Here is a 16,007-nt window from a genome sequence, read left to right as displayed (position 1 = left end):
TTCCTTGATAGATTAAAACTCATACTCATGGCTTTCTCTTGTCCGTCTGCGGCAGACATATGTTGAGCAATATGTTGGGAACATCGAATTGCAATAAAATCACAGTATTGAGTAAGATGGCACCGGAGCAGAAGGCAGACGTTTTACGTGCCCCCAACCGATTGTGTTTTTTTGTTTGTTTATCTGCTTTGTTTGTAACTTATTTTTTTACTCTTTTTGAACATAATGTTGCCGCTACCGTCTCTTATGACCGAAAATAACTAGACATCAGGACTGCGACTACTCACCACGGACTAGCAGAATCCTTTTTCTTCTTTCATGACTCTGACGAGCCCGAGCCGGAGGATATACGGCTCCCTCGGGAACAGGCCCCGACCCCAGTCATCTGCGTGAAGAGGAGAAGGAGAAAGAGACGCTGGAGAGCGGGCTGCCTTCTGAGAAGTCGGAGGCGATCGAATAAAACCCCACAAACATGCAATCCTTGGACAATAAAATGGACGAGTTACTGGGAAGATTAAACTACCAATGGGACATTAAAAACTGTAACATCTTATGCTTGAACGACGACAATATCAACATACAGCTGACTAGTTATACGATGTACCAGCAGGATAGAACAGCGGCGTCTGGTAAGACAAAAGGGGGCGGTCTATGTATTTTTGTAAACAACAGCTGGTGCACGATATCTAAGGAAGTCTTGAGCTGTCGCTCGCCTGAGGTAGAGTTTCTCATGATAAGCTGCAGACCACACTACCTACCGAGAGAGTTTTCATCTATTTTCTTTGTAGCTGTTTACTGAGCACAGTCAATGACTGGCACTAAGATAGCATAGAATGAGTTGTACTCTGCCATAAGCAAACAAGAAAACGCTCATCCAGAGGCGACGTTCCTAGTAGCCCGGGGACTTTAATGCAGGGAATGTTAAATCAGTTTTACCAAATTTCTATCAGCATGTTAAATGTGCAACCAGAGGGAAAAGAACTCTGGACCACCTATACTCCACACATAGAGATGCATACAAAGCTCTCCCTCGCTCTCCATTTGGCAAATCTGACCATAATTCAATCCTCCTAATTCCTGTTTACAAGCAAAAATTATAGCAGGAAGAACCAGTGACTAGATCAATAAAAAAGTGATCAGATGAAGCAGATGCTAAGCTACAGGACTGTTTTGCTAGCACAGACTGGAATATGTTCCGGGATTCCTCCAATGGCATCGAGGAGTACACCACATCTGTCATTGGCTTCATCAATAAGTGCATCGATGACGTCGTCCCCACAGTGACCGTACGTACATACCCCAAGCAGAAGCCATGGATTACAGGCAACATCCGCACTGAGATAAAGGCTAGAGCCGCCGCTTTCAAGGACCAGGACTCTAACCCGGAAGCTTATAAGAAATCCCGCTATGCCCTCCGATGAACCATCAAACAGGCAAGCGTCAATGCAGGACTAAGATCAAGTCGTACTACATTGGCTCTGACGTTCGTCAGATGTGGCAGGGCCTGGAAACCATTACAGATAACAAAGGGAAGCACAGCCGAGAACTGCCCAGTGACACAAGCCTACTGGACGAGCTAAACTACTTCTATGCTCACTTTGAGGCAAATAACACTGAAACATGCATGAGAGCACCAGCTGTACCGGAAGACTGTGTGATCACGCTCTCCGCAGCCGATATGAGTAAGACCTTTAGACAGGTCAACATTCACAAGGCCACGGGGCCAGACAGATTACCAGGACGTGTACTGCGAGCATGTGCTGACCAACTAGCAAGTGTCTTCACTAACATTTTCAACCTCTCCCTGTCCGAGTCCGTAATACCAACATGTTTTAAGCAGACCACCATAGTGCCTGTGCCCAAGAACACTAACGTAACCTGCCTAAATGACTACCGACCCATAGCACTCACGTCTGTAGCTATGAAGTGCTTTGAAAGGCTGGTCATGGATCACATCAACACCATCATCCCAGAAATCCTTGACCCACTCCAATTTTCATACCGCCCCAACAGATGCAGTCTCTATTGCATTCCACACTGCCCTTTCTCTCCTGGGCAAAAGGAACACCGATGTGAGAATGCTATTCATTGACTACAGCTCAGCGTTCAACACCATAGTGCCCTCAAAGCTCATCACTAAGCTAAGGACCCTGGGACTAAACACCTCCCTCTGCAACTGGATCCTGGACTTCCTGACGGGCCGCCCCCAAGGGTTAAGGGTAGGTAACAACATATCCGCCACGCTGATCCTCAACACAGGGGCCCCTCAGGGGTGTGTGCCCAGCCCCCTCCTGTACTCCCTGTTCACTCATGACTGCACACACAGGCACGACTCCAACACCATCATTAAATTTGCCAATGACACAAAAGCCTGATCACCGACAACAACAAGACAGAGACCTGGCTGTGTGGTGCCAGGACAATAACCTCTCCTTCAACGTGATCAAGACAAAGGAGATGATTGTGGACTACAGGAAAAAGAGGACCGAGCACGCCCCCATTCTCATCGACGGGGCTGCAGTGGAGCAGGTTGAGAGATTCAAGTTCCTTGGTGTCCACATCACCAACAAACTAATATGGTCCAAGCACACCATGACAGTCGTGAAGCAGGCACGACAAAACCTAGTCCTCCTCAGGAGACTGAAAAGATTTTGCATGGGTCTTCAGATCCTCAAAAGGTTTTACAGCTGCACCCTCGAGAGCATCCTGATGGGTTGATCACTGCCTGGTATGGCAACTGCTCGGCCTCCGACCGCAAGGCACTACAGAAGGTAGTGTGTACGGCCCAGTACATCACTGGGGCCAAGCTTCCTGCCATTCAGGACCTCTATACCAGGCAGTGTCAGAGGAAGGCCCTAAAATTGTCAAAGACTCCAGCCATCTTAGTCATAGACTGTTCTCTCTGCTACCACACGGCACGCTGTACCGGAGCGCCAAGTCTAGGTCCAAGAGGCTTCTAAACAGCTTCTACCCCCAAGCCATAAGACTCCTGATGTTGTCAAATGGCTACCAATACTATTTGCATTGCCCCCCCCCCCCTCTCCACACCACTGCCACTCTCTGTTGTCATCTATGTATAGGCATGTACATACTACCTCAACTAACCGGTGCCCCCGCACATTGACTCTGTACCGGCACCCCCTTGTATATATTGTTATTTTTTACTGTTGCTCTTTAATTACTTGTTAGTTTTATCTCTTATTCTACACCTGTTGTATTCGGCGCATGACTAATACAATTTGATTTGATTTGATATAGAATCATGAGAATCATGAGAATCGCAATACATATCATATTGGCACCTAAGTATAGTGATAATATTGTAGTTTGAGGTCCCATACGATTCCCAGCCTTAATGGCTATGCTAGCAAAGTACAATTATTGTCAGAGAGAAGGTACAGTAGGGAGGTAGGACAGCATTACACAGAAGTAATTTATAGACAATGTGATAAATGTCCTATGGCAATAATGATAATGGATTGGATTTTTTACCACACTTTCCACTGTAGGTCTGAAGTGCTTTACTCTAGGTGTAGTGAGGGGTAGTCAATTGTAGAGAGTGAATTGTAAATAGTGAATTGTAGATCATGAATTGTAAATAGTGAGTTGGGCAGTGAGGGGTAGTGAATTGGGTAGTGATGGGTAGTGAATTGTAGATAATGAATTGTAGATAGTGAATTGGGTCGTGAGGTGTAGAGAATTGTAGATAGTGAATTGTAGATAGTGAATTGGGTAGTGAGGGGTAGTGAATTGTAGATAGTGAATTGGGTAGAGAGGCGTAGTGAATTGAAGATAGTGAATTGGGTATTGAGGGGTAGTGAATTGTAGATAGGGAATTGGGTAGAAAGGCGTAGTGAATTGAAGATAGTGAATTGGGTATTGAGAGCTAGTGAGAGGTATTGAGGGGGAGTGAGGGGTAGTGAATTGAAGATAGTGAATTGGGTATTGAGAGCTAGTGAGAGGTATTGAGGGGGAGTGAGGGGTAGTGAATTGTAGATAGTGAATTGGGTAGAGAGGCGTAGTGAATTGAAGATAGTGAATTGGGTATTGAGAGCTAGTGAGAGGTATTGAGGGTGAGTGAGGGGTAGTGAATTATGCTAAAGGTTGTCTAGACAAGTTGTCTAGGTAGACAATCATAGAATGCTCTGTCAAGCATAGAATATTCAACCAGCACACCACACTGTTCTGTAACCAGAAACTCTTCTAATCTATTTGGACTTCTGCATAAATGAATAAAAAAGCAGATCTGTTTATAGGTGCTGTTAGGTCACTGAGTTCCTTCTCAGACATTTAGTTGTTGGCTGATGCCCAATAAGCTGTGAGACAGATGATCAGTCTGGACCCGGCCCTGTCTGCAAGCTGCATATGTTAGTTTGTTCCCAGTCGTTTGTCAAGGGCCAGGAGGTTTGCTTTGCTGTTCTCACTGAAATATGTGTGATGTTGTTGGCAGGAGGGTTTAAGATTTTAAACACACTTTGCATCCTAATCACCATCAGTGTCGTCACCGTCTCCCCCTTTGACCTGTGAATCCCAGAAGGTGTCAGCTCGTCTTCATAGGCAGCATATTAGAGATGCAAACACATTTAATCAATTAAGACCCCTGAGGAGGTGCAGGTGGGGTGGAGGGGTGATAATATGGTACACCGGAGGGGGTGCTCACTATGATCATACTGTATGTCTTGCTAATTGTTATTATTACCAACCTGTAATTCAGTTAGGCAAGCGTTCCTCGTATGGGTTTAATTGTGTTTCCATACATTTTCTGTCTCTTTGTTGGCTTCGGGAATGGATTTCTGATTAGCTGGTTTTTCCTTCGGCCTTCATATCTAGTTATTTGTTCATCTACAGTACATATATGCCTCTGCTCGATTAATTTTTTGAAGGGGTACTTTGTACTTGGTTGGGCCCCTGGTGTGAATGGCGGATGGTGGATGGATGCACTGGGCCCTGTGTGTGCACATGACCTTTGGATAATTGGATTTTCTGAAGACATTATGCGACAAACACACAGAGCGGTGCATGATGGGTAGAGGAGGATACTTGGCATGCATGGAAGATGAGTGCTAAGATGGGCTGGTGTTAAACAGGCAAACAAGATATATGGTACTCAGTTGGGGTCTCAACTTACTATTGAGAGTTAGAATAATAGAATACACCATTTCTATATTTGGTTGTGCGTCAGCATTCACTCAATTAGCCCATATCACCAAATGGAACCTACCTGGAACCAAAAATGGTCATCCTATGGGGACTGCCGAAGAACCCTTTCTAAGAGTGTGGAGTGGAGTTTCGAGAGGAAGTGTTAAGTATGGTGCTAGACGTGCTTCTCCACTGATTAGGGTTGTGAGTGTTGTGCCAGTCACTTTGCTGACAGCTGTTGCACTGCGCTGGGCTGTGTTTACTGGCATCAGAACAGCGCAACTTTGTTTAGATCATTGTTTAGAAAGCAGGAGCAAAAGTCACAAAATAAACCTGATTTGGTTTTCTGCAAATATATAAATACCATGGGAGTCTTACTTTTGGGAACTTTACAGTCCTGTTGATCAAACAACCAACAGGGAGGCTATCTCTCCCTCGGTTGGATTCTTCCTGGTTCATTCTGAAATCCATCTATATAACACAAGACACTGCCGAACCCTCCCCACTGCTGCACCTCACATTGTACATTCTCTACCAGATACAGTGCCTTGCGAAAGTATTCGGCCCCCTTGAACTTTGCGACCTTTTGCCACATTTCAGGCTTCAAACATAAAGATATAAAACTGTATTTTTTTGTGAAGAATCAACAACAAGTGGGACACAATCATGAAGTGGAACAACATTTATTGGATATTTCAAACTTTTTTAACAAATCAAAAACTGAAAAATTGTCCGTGCAAAATTATTCAGCCCCCTTAAGTTAATACTTTGTAGCGCCACCTTTTGCTGCGATTACAGCTGTAAGTCGCTTGGGGTATGTCTCTATCAGTTTTGCACATCGAGAGACTGACATTTTTTCCCATTCCTCCTTGCAAAACAGCTCGAGCTCAGTGAGGTTGGATGGAGAGCATTTGTGAACAGCAGTTTTCAGTTCTTTCCACAGATTCTCGATTGGATTCAGGTCTGGACTTTGACTTGGCCATTCTAACACCTGGATATGTTTATTTTTTAACCATTCCATTGTAGATTTTGCTTTATGTTTTGGATCATTGTCTTGTTGGAAGACAAATCTCCGTCCCAGTCTCAGGTCTTTTGCAGACTCCATCAGGTTTTCTTCCAGAATGGTCCTGTATTTGGCTCCATCCATCTTCCCATCAATTTTAACCATCTTCCCTGTCCCTGCTGAAGAAAAGCAGGCCCAAACCATGATGCTGCCACCACCATGTTTGACAGTGGGGATGGTGTGTTCAGGGTGATGATTAGTCATTAGTCATTTAGGTCAACATTGGATCATTCAGAGATCCTCACTGAACGTCTGGAGAGAGTTTGCTGCACTGAAAGTAAAGGGGCTGAATAATTTTGCACGCCCAATTTTTCAGTTTTTGATTTGTTAAAAAAGTTTGAAATATCCAATAAATGTCGTTCCACTTCATGATTGTGTCCCACTTGTTGTTGATTCTTCACAAAAAAATACAGTTTTATATCTTTATGTTTGAAGCCTGAAATGTGGCAAAAGGTTGCAAAGTTCAAGGGGGCCGAATACTTTCGCAAGGCACTGTATATAGGTACCATACTCTGGAATTTTTATCTTCACATTGCCAACACATCATCATCCCTCAATAACTTCAAGGGAAGACGGGGGTTCAGCCTGATGAACCAAACTACTCAGTAATCTCCTCCATAAAGCCTAACTCTCACACACTCACATCCACACAATGCACCCACACATTTAAACAAAACAGTATATATATTTTCGTCATTACTGATCAATTTATTTATACATTTATAATTAGTAGGTTTTGTTATCATTTTTAAACAAACCTTAAAAAAAAAAGTATTTATTGTATATTGTTTGTTTGTGGTGTGGTTTTCCTATAAGCCCTTGGGCTTCCAACCACACCTGTACACTGTTTTCTTTGATGAAAATAAATATATATATATACACAAATAAATAAGTAAAGTTGCCTATGCACAATAATAACAAGTTTATCTAGCCTGAGCCAGATGTGCTAAAGTCTAGCACAGTGGGTGGTAGGCAAACCCTCAAACTTTTTCAGTTTGTAGCCGAAATTGCACTGTGAATACGATGAGGAAGCCTGCTCAGCCTCTTGCAGCCTGCCCCCAGTCCCATAATAACCCACAAGTGAATGGGGTTTGGAGCTTGCCTGCCTGCTCATTTGATCAATGCCAAATACATGAGTAGCTTAGTGATCCTAATAGCTGTAGCCACCAAAGCTGAAAATTAAACATTGGGGGAAAGAAAGTCTTCCACTCACACACTTGTCCAGGCGATAACATCACATTCTTCCAGCAGCTAGCTAGCGAGCTACAGTACAAGGCTCTGTGTCAGTTTAGGTTCTAGCTAGCTGTCAAGCCATATAGCTAGCTTGCTAAATAAGTAGGCCTGCATAGATAAATCATCTAGCTATAACACTATCCACGTAACAGGACTGCATAGCTAGATTTATTGTGTTGAGATTCCCAATCACTGCCCTTTTCAATCCGTTTTTGTGCAAAGCATTGGGTCAGTGAAACTGAAGCAGTTCATCTCCTGAATGGCTGGAGGCAGTTAACAATGTGCTAGCTGTGATTTACAACCGGATATAGCAATATTTATTAGACTACCTAGCGATTTATTGGTGAATTTTATTAATCACGCATTGACTGCATACATTTCATTCTGCCAACAATGACTTACTCTACATCATTTGAATTTTGAGTCGAAAAATAACCTATTTTAGACCTCTTATAAAGATGGGTTTGAAGCATAAAGTGCATATTTGATATTTTAGACCGATATAATGACTAGCTGTTTGTTTCATTTCTACAAAGTAGTTCCACTTCAAACTAATAGGAATTGCCATGGCGACATAACTGTTTGTGTTTTAGTAGTAGCAGTTTGCTTTTGCCGTTGTTGTTGTTGTGGTTGTTGTAGTAGTTGCTATTCACTCCTCCAATTGATTATGTGAGTGTTTATTGTTTCCCACACAAAAACAAAATGTTGGTTTGAAGACTTGAGGGTCTAATTGAATGAGTAATTTTGGTGATTACATTTTCACACAGAATTGCAGAGAATCTGCCTCAAAATGTGTCCAATTTCTGCTTCTCTTTGGTTCATTATTTTCAGATTTCTCATAACACCATAAGAACCGTGGCACGGTCCATGGTGCCTCATTAGAGCCATACAGTTGTCCAATCAGTCCTCCATGTTGGCACCAAACGTTCCATGACAGTAACATTCTAATCGGTATTCTCTGTAGAATGTAATTCTCTTGGAACCTTTGTTGCCAACATGACACCCATTCTGATTCTGTCTTAAACCAAGTTAGCTGAACTCTGCATACTGTAAATATTGCTCTGGCATTGTGACTATCTCCTCTCCTCCTCAACATGTCACTAATCATAAGTGACATGTTGACTCTATAAATAGATGTGCTGAAGTGCAGTATTTTGTAAGTTGCCAGGTCATATTAGAAACCAACTATTAGAAGCCCCAAAAGGTTAAAGTGGCATTAAGAAAGATCAACTGGTGATTCATGTCCAATCACAGCCGTGGTAGAGATAGTGTATGATGTCATCAGTCAGTGACTGTAAGTCAGCAAAGCACCATACTCATTTACATTTACATTCATGTCCTTTTATCCAGAGCAACTTACAAGTACATTCATTTTAAGATAGCTAGGTAGGACAACCAAATATCTCAGTCATAGTAAGTAAAATTTTCCTCAATAAAGAATCTATCAGCAAGTAGGAAAAAGTCAAGTGTGAAAGACAAGGGTGCTATTTTTACATTTTTTTTAGTGGGGGGAGGAGGGGGTGCTATGGGATTTTTTAAGATGCTCTTTGAAGATGTAGGATTTCAGATATTGGGCAGGGACTCTGCTGACCTGGCATCAGGGGGACTCTGGTTCCACAATTGGCATGCCAGAACTGAGAAGCATTTAGTCTTCCATCTTGTATTTTACTAATACCTCCTCAGGGATCATTGAAAGATGATTGTCCTTGTGGCCAGTTTGGTTTCTTGCTTAGGGCTCAGAAATGCATATGTTTTGGTGTGAATTGTATCTGGTTGGGTTTAGAGAAGCATACCAATTTTATCTGGTTGGGTTTAGAGAAGCATACCACTTTTATCTGGTTGGGTTTAGAGAAGCATACCCCTTTTATCTGGTTGGGTTTTTTAAAATGTATTTTACTAGGCTAGTCAGTTAAGAACACATTGTTATTTAGAATGACATCCTAGGAACAGTGGGTTAACTGCCTTGTTCAGGGGCACAATGACAGATTTTTACCTTGTCGGCTCGGGGATTTGATCTTGCAACCTTTCGGTTACTAGTCCAAAGCTCTCACCACTAGGCTACCTGCCGTGTGTATCCATCTGTGCCTACAGACTTGTGTACCGGTATGTGTTTGTGTGGGAGTGAGTGAGGGAGTCCTGTTACAGTTCTGATTAATGTGTTGTATCTGGCTGTAACACATGTCTGCTCTGTTCCTGCTGTGTATCTGATGGCCGACTGATGGGAAGCTGTCTTCCCCCTCTCATTAATCGTTCTTAATCCGGTCCAAAGGAACAGCAGGCAATATGGTTCTGCTGACTGTAGTCTTCTCCTTTAATCCTGCTTCTAGGGATTGTCATCTTGATCACTAGAGAATCTTGCAGCAAATTAAACAGGAAATCTTGAAGAATTCTGTGACTGTGATTCTCTCTCCATTTTTCTCTCTCTCTCTGCTTCTCTATCTCTCGATGTCTCTCTCTCCCACACACGCACGTACTCACACACACACACACACACACACACACACACACACACACACACACACACACACACACACACACACACACACACACACACACACACACACACACACACACACACACACACACACACATCCTTCCTCTCCGCCTTAACCCATTCCTTGTCTCTCCATCTCTGTTTTAGATCTTCCATATGACCTATGACCTGGCCAGTGCAGTAATGCGTATCTTCAACCTGATTGGTATGATGCTGCTGCTGTGTCACTGGGATGGCTGTCTGCAATTCCTGGTTCCCATGCTGCAGGACTTCCCCCAGGACTGCTGGGTCTCCCTCAACAAGATGGTGGTATGTGTTTGATTCATGACATGTTTTACATTCACACGTAAAACTGGATAAACAGAAAAAAGGCTCTGCACACTTCCAGTTCGATACAAAGAGCATATTATACACAGTGACGCACAGTTATGCTCTGATGAAGGTTGATTGACCGAAAGCTCAGATACAATTAAAATAACTTTGTATCGGACTGGAAGTGTGCAGAGCCTTTTTTCAGTTTATCCAGTTTTCAGCACCTTCAGTAATACATTTTGGGTGTGCGGGGGATTCAACCTATTATATACATTCATAGTTAGAACTAGCGACTAGAGCGGCAAAAGGAAACATCACACAGAAGCCATTCATTAATCAATGCTTTGTTCCTAATCAATAAGAATAGTCTCCCATAGGTACACAATAAACATCTATCAGATACAGATCCTGTTGTTGATTTATCAATAGAACAAAAGACCTTCATCATATTGCTCGTGATGAAAGCTTTGTGAAGAAGGCCTATTGGGAAAACACATCAATGTGTTTAAAAAAATAAATACAAAATTGTATTTTTTAATTTTACCCCTTTTTCTCCCCAATTTCGTGGTATCCAATTGTTGTAGTAGCTACTATCTTGTCTCATTGCTACAACTCCCGTACGGGCTCGGGAGAGACGAAGGCTGAATGTCATGCGTCCTCCGATACACAACCCAACCAGCCGTACTGCTTCTTAACACAGCGCGCATCCAACCCGGAAGCCAGCCGCACCAATGTGTCGGAGGCTACACCGTGCCCCTGGCAACCTTGGCTACCACAGGAACCACAGGAGTCGCTGGTGCGCGATGAGACAAGGAGATCCCTACCGACCAATCCCTCCCTAACCCGGACGACGCTAGGCCAATTGTGCGTCGCCCCACGGACCTCCCGGTCGCGGCCGGTTACGACAGAGCCTGGGCGCGAACCCAGGGACTCTGATGGCATACATCAATGTGTTCAGTCCAGTAATTAGTACTATTGATGGTTGTTTGAACCGTCTACTGTTAGAACAACCAGTGAGCCAGACACAGCCAGCCCAGCCATCTGAAGACGAGCGAGGGAACGGTGAGAAAAATAACAAGTCAGGCAACACGATTTATGCACACCTACGCATCCCTCCCTCCATCTCTCATTCCCTCCACACCCCTCTCTCCCTCCGCATCCCTCCATTCCTCCCTCTCTTTTTCTCATCAGGGAGGGGCGATGACAGGAAAGATTAAGAGGGAAAGGGAGGAATGGGAATGTGCCGGGCAGCAGGCTCCTTTGTTCTTGTCTCTTTTCTCTGGGAGGTAAAAGCTGAGTGTTTATAGGTCCATCCGTCAGTCCGGCCTTTTACATGCCCAGGGAAAACCTCTGCGTCTCCCAGCCTCTGCCCTACCCACCAGGCACAGCTCCAAATGGGTTTTTAAACGGATTGGGTTCTGCTCCTCTGCTGTCATTGGGCCTGCCACCACGTCACGTAAATGTTCCGTTATTTTGACATTTTCCTGCAGGGCAGATGTTGACGAGTGTCCCTTTTTATCGACGTACAGAACTAATACCCCATCAAATGAGTCCCCCGGTGGGCCTAAAGCAATGAAAGGAGAAAGCAGATTAAAGTTTTCCTTTTATCTGTTATGAAGGGACGAATCCCTCTTGGTTTGTGATATCCAATTGAATTAGACTAGACTGTCAAGACTGTCATCTGAGCTGTGTTTCCAGCTGTTTTGTGTCTCAAGATTTGTTTAAATCAGGTCAGCTGATAAAGGAGAATACTACCTTAGGCTCTGCTTCCCAATCTTACGACCTTGGGAGGTATTGCAGGGGTGAGGTGAGGGTTCAAGTGACCAGAACAGATATTAGTTGATTTGTTGATTGATCAGGTAACAATGCTAATATGAAAGGCGTGTTTGAGAATGTGATAACAACAGTGGGACTCGTGTGGATTTCCCAGGACACTCTCTCTAATGCAAGGTTCTGAACCTCTTCACCTCTCAGGAGTGTGATTGTAATTTCCCATAAGTGTGATGTCAGACTGTAATAAACCTCTTGACCTTCTCTGACAGGTACAGGCATTCTGACAGGCCACCTCAAAGTAAAAACCTTATCCTTCTATAATAGACACCTAGGGGTCCTGAATACTTTATAGTGTACTGTATAAACTCCCAAACTGACACTCTCTCTCTGTCAGGCCATTGACTTCCCCCTCTTCCCTCTTCCCCCTTTCCCTCCCCCTCTTCCTCCCTCCCGGTGTATAATCAAGGGCAGCACCTCTCCAGAGGGCCGTCACTCTGAAGCGAGCGGCCCAGGCCACCTGAGTCCTCCCCGTTATTCAGTGGCTGACAACTCGTAACATTAGCCACCGTGTAGCAGCCAGGACATCCATCATCACTACTACACCTACACAAGCTATAGTACAGGCCGGTGGAGGAGTCAGGAGTCCCCACAGGCAGTAACTCATGGAGGGCAACGTGAGGCGGACGGGGGCGAGGGCAGGCAGGTTGTTGTAACCCTTTTGAAGAGTATGAACAGCCTGTTCCCTTCTTTGTTGAATGAAAGACATCACGTGATGCTAATCAGTGTTGTATTACTCAAGATGTCCGGTCTTGAGACCACATATTGAGTGTCTTGGTCTTGTCTCGGTGTTGGATACATTTGTACTCTGTATTGACTCTGTCTCGGACAGGGAGGACTCCTAATAAGACCAGCCGAGACCAGTGCATAAAAGCTCTTCGCCAGACCAAATATATATACCCTCCTTTGTTAAAACATGAACATCTTAACATGCTTTATATCTATTATAGACAGGTTAGTACAGTGGTGAACCTATAGGCCTTCAGTGGTGAACCTATAGGCCTTCAGTGGTGAACCTATAGGCCTTCAGTGGTGAACCTATAGGCCTTCAGTGGTGAACCTATAGGCCTTTAGTGGTGAACCTATAGGCCTTTAGTGGTGAACCTATAGGCCTTTAGTGGTGAACCTATAGGCCATTTTGTGGTGAACCTATAGGCCTTTAGTGGTGAACCTATAGGCCTTCAGTGGTGAACCTATAGGCCTTCAGTGGTGAACCTATAGGCCTTCAGTGGTGAACCTATAGGCCTTCAGTGGTGAACCTATAGGCCTTCAGTGGTGAACCTATAGGCCTTCAGTGGTGAACCTATAGGCCTTCAGTGGTGAACCTATAGGCCTTTAGTGGTGAACCTATAGGCCTTTAGTGGTGAACCTATAGGCCTTTAGTGGTGAACCTATAGGCCATTTTGTGGTGAACCTATAGGCCTTTAGTGGTGAACCTATAGGCCTTCAGTGGTGAACCTATAGGCCTTTAGTGGTGAACCTATAGGCCTTCAGTGTGAACCTATAGGCCTTCAGTGGTGAACCTATAGGCCTTTAGTGTGTGACAGGTTAGTATAGTGGTGGACCTATAGGCCTTCAGTGTGTGACAGGTTAGTATAGTGGTGGACCGATAGGCCTTCAGTGTGTGACAGGTTAGTACAGTGGTGAACCTATAGGCCTTTAGTGGTGAACCTATAGGCCTTCAGTGTGTGACAGGTTAGTACAGTGGTGAACCTATAGGTCTTCAATAGAGAAATCATGAGAGTAGCCTACACAATCGCAAAACACGTGAAATATATTCTCATGCTCGCCGCTCACATAGCCTAGTTTCAGCAGAATATAATCTGCGGGCACCAAGAGTGTGCAGCTGTCAACTGGTTTTGGCATGGAGCAGCTCACAGAAGAATGACATCGGTAGCCGGTAGGGTAGGAAAGACGTTTCAATTTATGATATCTACCAGTGAATGCTAACTAAGGCAACAATGAGTATGCAAACTAGGTATTGAAAAAGTTTAGTCTGAGGTGTTGGTTTTTAGGATAGTAGGATTTGTGATGCGCAATTGTGATCAGGGGCGTAGACATGGATGTGCCTTTGTGGACAGAGGCCCACCCACTGGGGAGCCAGGCCCAGAGAGGCCCACCCACTGGGGAGCCAGGCCCAGAGAGGCCCACCCACTGGGGAGCCAGGCCCAGAGAGGCCCACCCACTGGGGAGCCAGGCCCAGAGAGGCCCACCCACTGGGGAGCCAGGCCCAGAGGCCCACCCACTGGGGAGCCAGGCCCAGAGAGGCCCATCCAATCAGATCGATGTGATTGAAGCTTTGTTGTGTTCTTAGACCATCACATTTTGTATTTACAGTAACAGTCAAAAGTTTGGACACACCTATTCATTCAAGGGTTTTTCTTTATTTTTACTATTTTCTATATTGTAGAATAATAGTGAAGACATCAAAACTTAAAAAAAAAACACATATGGAATCATGTAGTAACCACAAAAGTGCTAAACAAATCTAAATATATTTTATATTTGAGATTCTACAAAGTAGCCAACCTTTGCCTTGATAAAGTAGCCAACCTTTGCCAACCTTTGCACACTTTCTCCCCAGAGACCAGCAAAGCAAAATCCTGATTGGATATTTTTGTCTCTTCGGTGTTAACCCTTTCCTTTTCATCATAAACTGAAGAGATTCAATCAAAACATCATTGAAAATAATTATATAATTATCAATATTATTATTTTATTATAATCATTATTTTATAAATCCTGAGCCCTTCTCTGAAGGCATAGAAGGCTCATTGTTCCCCACTGTGTTTGGGTTAGTAATAATTTGTAGAGTGGTTCTATTTTCCCCCGGCATGCATTTTTTCAATATTCTGAATGTCTAAAGAATCCATATGTTGTTCTGAAATATGTACACAGAAATACTGGACATTTTGAACTGTTATTATGGTGGGTATTTGACATAATTTCAATCATGGTCTTGAATTGGACTCGCATTTTTCTGGTCTCATTCTTGACTCTGTCTCGGACCCCTTGTCCCCCTCCCGGTCTCGATCTTCAATCAAATTTATCCATAAAGCCCTTTTTTACATCTGCAGACGTCACAAAGTGCTATACAGAAACCCAGCCTAAAACCCCAAACAGCATGGTGGCTAGGAACAACTCCCTAGAAAGGCAGGAACCTAGGAAGAAACCTAGAGAGGAACCAGACTCTGAGTGGTGGCCAGTCCTCTTCTGTCTCTGCCGGGTGGAGATTATAAGAGTACATGGCCATTTAAGGCCAGATTGTTCTTCAAGATGTTCAAACATTTATAGATGACCAGCAGGGTCAAATAATAATCACTGTGGTTGTAGAGGGTGCAACAGGTCAGTACCTCAGGAGTAAATATCAGTTGGCTTTTCATAGCTGAGCATTCAGAGGTCGAGACAGCAGGTGCAGTAGAGAGAGAGAGTCGGAAACAGCAGGTCCGGGACAAGGTAGCACTCCCGGTGAACAGGTCAGTGTTCCCCAGCCTCAGACAGAACAATTGGAACTGGAGCAGCAGCACGACAAGGTGGACTGGCGCTAGCCAGGAGTCATCAGCCCAGGTAGTCCTGAGGCATGATCCTAGGGCTCAGGTCCTCCGGGAGGGAGTGAGGGAGAGAGAGAGAGATAATTAGAGGGAGCATACTTAAATTCACACAGGACACCAGATAAGACAGGATAATTACACCAGAAAGAACAGACTGACCCTAGCCCCCCGGCACATAGACTATTGCGGCATAGATACTGGAGACTGAGACAGGGGTGGGTTGGGGGACACTGTGCAGTTAACCCACTGTTCCTAGGCCGTCATTGAAAATAAGAATTTGTTCTTAACTGACTTGCCTAGTTAAATAAAGGTTAAAAAAATAAAAAATAAAACAATAAAATAGGACCTACTGAAGAGATGTCTTCATTGAAGAATTAAAGGTTGA

At 44.1% G+C, this 16,007-nt stretch overlaps 1 protein-coding gene across 1 annotated transcript in view; it reads left to right on the top strand.

Moving 5' to 3' along the window:
• Nucleotides 1-16,007, top strand: part of LOC110530999 (potassium/sodium hyperpolarization-activated cyclic nucleotide-gated channel 2-like) — a 98,233-nt gene that overhangs the window by 11,488 nt on the left and 70,738 nt on the right. The window contains exon 3 of the mRNA XM_036986365.1: nt 10,077-10,238. Coding sequence (XP_036842260.1) covers nt 10,077-10,238 — 162 coding nt within the window. The remainder of the gene's footprint in view (nt 1-10,076; nt 10,239-16,007) is intronic.

The sequence above is a fragment of the Oncorhynchus mykiss genome, chromosome 8, assembly GCF_013265735.2.
Source record: "Oncorhynchus mykiss isolate Arlee chromosome 8, USDA_OmykA_1.1, whole genome shotgun sequence".
NCBI classification, from domain to species: domain Eukaryota; kingdom Metazoa; phylum Chordata; class Actinopteri; order Salmoniformes; family Salmonidae; genus Oncorhynchus; species Oncorhynchus mykiss.
This window is presented reverse-complemented; position numbering and strand designations above follow the sequence as displayed.